The sequence below is a fragment of the Manihot esculenta genome, chromosome 5 (assembly GCF_001659605.2).
Source record: "Manihot esculenta cultivar AM560-2 chromosome 5, M.esculenta_v8, whole genome shotgun sequence".
NCBI lineage: Eukaryota > Viridiplantae > Streptophyta > Magnoliopsida > Malpighiales > Euphorbiaceae > Manihot > Manihot esculenta.
The window spans coordinates 9,522,096-9,527,752 of NC_035165.2; the positions used below are offsets into that span (position 1 = coordinate 9,522,096).

General features: G+C 36.0%; 1 protein-coding gene across 1 annotated transcript; it reads left to right on the plus strand.

Annotated features, from left to right (window-relative positions):
* The first annotated feature begins 489 nt into the window (after positions 1-489).
* On the plus strand, positions 490-3,398 carry LOC110614937 (amino acid transporter AVT1I). Its single transcript, XM_021756630.2, has 3 exons — positions 490-651; positions 997-1,604; positions 2,788-3,398. Exons 1-3 carry the CDS (start codon positions 513-515, stop codon positions 3,298-3,300), a joined length of 1,260 nt encoding a protein of 419 aa, XP_021612322.2. The 5' UTR covers positions 490-512; the 3' UTR covers positions 3,301-3,398.
* Positions 3,399-5,657: the final 2,259 nt, after the last annotated feature.

The following is a 5,657-nucleotide window of genomic DNA, read 5'->3' on the forward strand; positions in this document are numbered from 1 at the left end:
TTAAATGAAAATAATGAAATTAAGGAAAATCATGTTCTCAAATGAGAATTCGCTTTCTAACTATTGATTACTTATAAAAATAGGTCAAAAATTTTCCTTTGCATGAATACATAATGAAATTCAGAAATAAATTTAGACAAAAAATAAATTTTGGTATTTTTGTTGCTTTCAATTTTTTTTTTTTTAGCCTCAAAATATTAAATTTTGAGCTGGAGCTAATTATTGGAAGAATCCTGGATCAGAAGGCAGCAGGAACTGTAGTTGAACAAAAGAGTGGTGGTGACATGTGAGTGGATACCCCTTTTGAGAGGTGGATAGGAACTGTGACAAAATATTGGGATGCCAACCTATTGAAATGGCCATCTACTCATCCTCACTATCTTCCATTTTACACCAACTGAAAAATTTTACTTCTGATATATAAAAGAGAGCGAAAAAAAAAAAAACTATCTTTTGACCCACAAGGCAAAATCATTACTCCCTCACTTCTATATATACCAACATCTTAAGATATGGGCAACCAAAATTTAGACAACCTAGCCACAGGCAGAGGAAATATGGAGACACAAAACCAGCTTCCACAATCACAGGAACCTGGCAAAGGCACCACCTTCCTTAGGACTTGCTTTAATGGAATTAATACTTTAGCTGGTCTCTTCTCTCTCTCTCTCTCTCTCTCTCTCTCTTTATGAGTGTGTGTGTGTGTCACAAGTTTACTTTAGCATTTTTGTATGATGTATATCCGTCTAATCATAAGAAACAATCAGTTTCCAATTTTTCATTGTCACTTAGTTTAGTTCAGTGTCCTCATTTTTCCTGTAATGACTCCATTCTAGGCCATACAATTTGTTTTCCATTAGCTTTATCAGGATTCTGACTTAAACCCATCATCGTGTTCGAAAGTGCAACAACATTTCTAACCAATTCCATATATTTATTATCTGAGAACAGCTTTAATATCTGAACTCCTGCTAAAAGTATCGTCTGTTCTTGCAGGTGTTGGGATCCTATCAATTCCATATGCACTTTCTCAAGGAGGCTGGCTGAGCTTAATACTTCTGTTTCTGATAGCAATTCTGTGCTGGTACACAGGCTTACTTCTGCGACGTTGTATGGATGAAGATCCAGCCATCAAAACTTATCCAGATATAGGAGGGAGAGCTTTTGGTTACAAAGGAAGAGCTCTAGTATCCATATTCATGTATCTTGAGCTATATTTGGTTGCAGTAGAGTTTCTGATACTAGAAGGTGACAATTTAAACAAGCTGTTTCCAAACATGAGTTTCAGAGTTGGTAGAATGAAAATTGGAGGCAAACAAGGGTTTGTTCTGCTCACTGCCCTTGTAATCTTACCGACAACATGGTTAAGGAGTTTAGGAATGTTGGCTTATGTTTCTGCTGGTGGGGTTTTGGCTTCTGTTGTGTTGCTTGGCTGTGTTTTATGGGCTGGTGCAGTTGATGGTGTTGGGTTCCATGAAGGAGATTTGCTTTGGAACTGGGGAGGTTTGCCTACTGCTATAAGTTTGTTTACCTTTTGTTATTGTGGTCATGCAGTTTTCCCGACTTTGTGCAATTCCATGAAAGATAGAAGCCAATTTTCTAAGGTAAGATTTGGATTTCAGAATCCTCAAAGTGATATCTCTTTTTAGGAAAATTTAATATTTAGTCGATTCTTTAATTACTTTATTTCTCAAATTTTAAAAAATTATTAACGGGTCTTTCTATTAATTTTAACTATTAAATATTTTATTATTTAATTTTTATAATTTAAAAAATTTATTAATTAATCCTTTAATTTTATAAAAAAATTTAAAAAAATTTTAAATTTTTTTTATAATATTTATCTTGGTAAAATTAATAAAAAAATTAGTTAGTAAATTTTTTAAAACTTCAAAAATGTCTTAATATACTTTTTAAAATTAATAAATAAATTAATAAATTTTTATATAATACAAAGGTTAACTAATAATTTTTCTTTCTTTTTATATTTTTTGCAGGCACAAGTCGATTAATTTTAATAATAAATCATCACAGCACTTGTGATGTTGTACAAGAAATTAATTAATATTCAAACTGTATATATATTGGATATCTCTAATATTTGATTACGGTGATAATCACGCGAACCTTCTCTAGTATAGACTCCCTACTGAAGCTTTCATCGCTCTTGCTCTCCTTCTCTTTTCTTACTTAAACAACAATAGATTCATCTCTACAAAAAAGACCTTCAATCCCTCATCCAAAACTGTCAATCCTCCTTAGCTCCTCTACTTCCTCTTCTTCTTCTCGACTAATTGAGCCCCATCAACATTATCAATGCATGCTGCAGATTCACTGTTGCTGCATGCTGCATATTCGATGCAAAGTCCTCAGTTTTCAAGATGCACACATCAGATTTGTAAAATATAATTATTTACATATAGATTTGTTTAGTTTAATCTTTTAATTTTGTGGTGTGTTGACGATTTTGATTAATTAAATTTTTTACTTTGATATTTTGTGTTCTACAGATTGATTGAGGATATATTTCTAGTTTTTGTTGAATTTGAGCAAAATTCAGATCTCTAATCTTTTGGATTTGGTAGAGTGGAATTTCAAATAAAATTTGGGGATTTTTGTTGCTGGGCATGGCGTCTCAAAAAGTTAAGAGGGATAATTTGATTTTTTTTCATGATTTTTTAACAGTATAACCAAATAAAATTGGATGGAGGACTTAAAGACATTTTAATAACAACCCAAAAAAATGACAGATAATCTCATCAACTCTCTTTCGCGCTCTTATTGCAGGTCTTACTCGTCTGCTTCATAACGAGCACAGTCACCTATGGATCAATGGCAGTTCTTGGGTACCTTATGTATGGAGAAAATTTAAACTCTCAGGTGACATTAAACCTTCCTATCAGAAAAATCAGTGCAAAAATAGCAATATACACAACACTAGTAAATCCCCTGACCAAGTATGCAGTCATCATCACACCAATTGCCAAGGCTATTGAGGACACACTTCGTTTGGGCAACAACAGATCACTCAGCATCCTCGTCAGAACCCTAATCATGATCAGCACGCTAATCGTGGCACTAACCATTCCATTTTTTGGCTATATAATGGCTTTTATTGGTGCTTTTTTGAGTGTGACCGTCTCCGTGTTGTTCCCCTGCCTTTGCTACCTAAGGATTAATAAAGCTGCTCGACGATTTGGGTTAGAGCTGGTGGTAATTGTGGGGATTCTGATATCTGGGTCTTTTGTTGCCGCTGTAGGCACATACACTTCTCTCAGACAAATAATCAACCATCTCTAAAACAAACGATTGTGCTTATCTCTTGGACTTTCAGATGAGCAACACTAATGTAATTGTTTTGCATGATGAAAAATAGAAAATCAATTGAAATTTGAAAACTTCCTCTATTTTGTTACCTTCATCATATTAGCACATGTCTTCCTCTGATATAGTCACCATCACAAATATGAGATACCTGACTATTCATCCTGTCACATTCATGTAATAAAGAAATTCCTACTAACATGTTGCCATGTCAAAAACTGTATCCTGTATACTCTCTCAAAACATACCATTGCAAACCTGAAAGGCCTATATGTACAACTTATGCTTTCTCCTTTCACCTTTTGAGTTTGGGCCGCATTGCATTGGGTTCAACTTTTAACCTTTATCGGCTGTGTTACAGTTGTGTTCTGTTGAATCTTGTTCAGCAGCATCCAAAATTAAATTGGTTTACAGACACGGACCGAACACATGATAGCATGTCCATGTGAAAGTTGAAAATTTCCTTCAATTGAAATTCTTATTTATGCAGTAAGAAACCAATAAATATTATGCACAAAATTCTATGAAGACATACACCCTTTTGGTAATCTTAAAAATGCAAGTGTACATTTGAAGATAGTTTAGGCAAAATAGGATTTATTGGGCGGCGGGGGGGGGGGGGAATGATTATGCAATCAAAGTTTAGAGAACCTCTGAAAAAAAAAAATCACAATTGAAAAATAGATTAGCAGAAATAGAATGTAATTAAACAAAGAATCATGACAATGACATACAAGTTCTAATGTTCCTAAAGCACATATTCCGAGGGATCAAAGATTCTACCACCAAACTAAAATTACAGTCATCAGTTTGTTCCAACTACAGCAAAACCATTACAAGCAACCAACTCTGATCACATTGTATTCAATAGATACATTAAATAAGCTCTCTAAAGAAAATCCAGGTAAAAGATTAAAGAAAGAATAATGTTATAAAAGACCACAAACAAAGATGAGACATCGTTTTAACACACCCAAAGGCCAGACATTGTTGTACAACCACAACCATCAAATGTAAATATGATATGAAGTAATTAGTCTTGAATTTTACGATAGATTTGGATCAGACCTAATTTTTGTTACCGACGTTCGATGAAAACCACAATAACTTTTCGAAAAGAAAATTTTAAGACGTATGACTAGGATCGTAGTCCTGTCATAAAGTTTGAGTCAAAAATTTCACCATTCAGGGGGTTAATTTTGCATTTTAATTTTTTTTATTAATTTTTCATACTAAGGTTTTCTATTATAAATAGTCTGTCCTTGGCGGTTTTGGAGATACTTTTCAATCTTTCAAGAATTTCAATAAGAGTTTTCAGCTTCTAATCTCTTGTTTCTATTGTTTCGTCTTAACCAAACGTTATTGGTTGAAACTCCTTACGGAGTCTAATAAGTCATATATCAGATTAGAATCAGAGCCACCATAATCCACAGGTCCTAGGTTCGTCCATGGCAGACAATCAAGAAGCGCGACTCGCAGCAATTGAGACAGCCTTGGCAGAATTGAGGGAGATGATCGGACAGTTAGCCCTACAATAGGGAAACCACCAACCGCAGCCGAACGCCCACAGCTGGTGTAATACCCGGCTAGACTCCGGTATCGGAATTCCTACCGTCCGGTGGAATCTCGGATGTCGGAAGCCTCTAGTAGGGTAGAATCATGTTTTCATAAAATGTTTTAAGGTATTTCATAGTTCTAAGAAAATTGGAAATGAGTTTTTCATAAAAACAACCTTGAAGGAAAACTCAGGTTCGGCCGCCGAACCTCAAGTTCGGCCGCCGAACATGCATGCCTTCGGGAGCGCCTTTAGGCCCCCGAAAGCATAAGTGAGGAAAGTCCAGGTTCGGCCGCCGAACCTCAAGTTCGGCCGCCGAACATGGCGTGCATGCGGAGGCACGTTCGGCCCCCGAACGTGGCCTGGTCAGCCACTATAAAAGGGTCCCTTAGCCGAAAACGGGCGAGCTTTTTTCCCCATTTCCGGCCAAGGTGAGCTCTCCGCCGTCCCTCACCGACCTTGAGTCCTTTCCTTCCAATCCTACTCGATTTTCATGAGTTTTTACTTTGTTTTGAATATTTTCAAGCTTTGAGCATAGTTTTGGAGCTTTGAGGTCCAAGGGAACTCAACCCCTCCCACCTCCGAGTTTAGGTCGTCTCTCTCTCGATCTCCACGAGGTAAGAGCCGATCTTAAGCTCATTGCATGTTTTAAGTAAGTTTTAAGTCGATCTATGGGGTAGAATGCATGTTTAGCTCATGGTTAGGTTTATGGGTTTTATATGTGTCTTTGAACAATGTGAGTTGCTTGTGTGTTGTAGTTGGGGTTTTTGATGGTTTG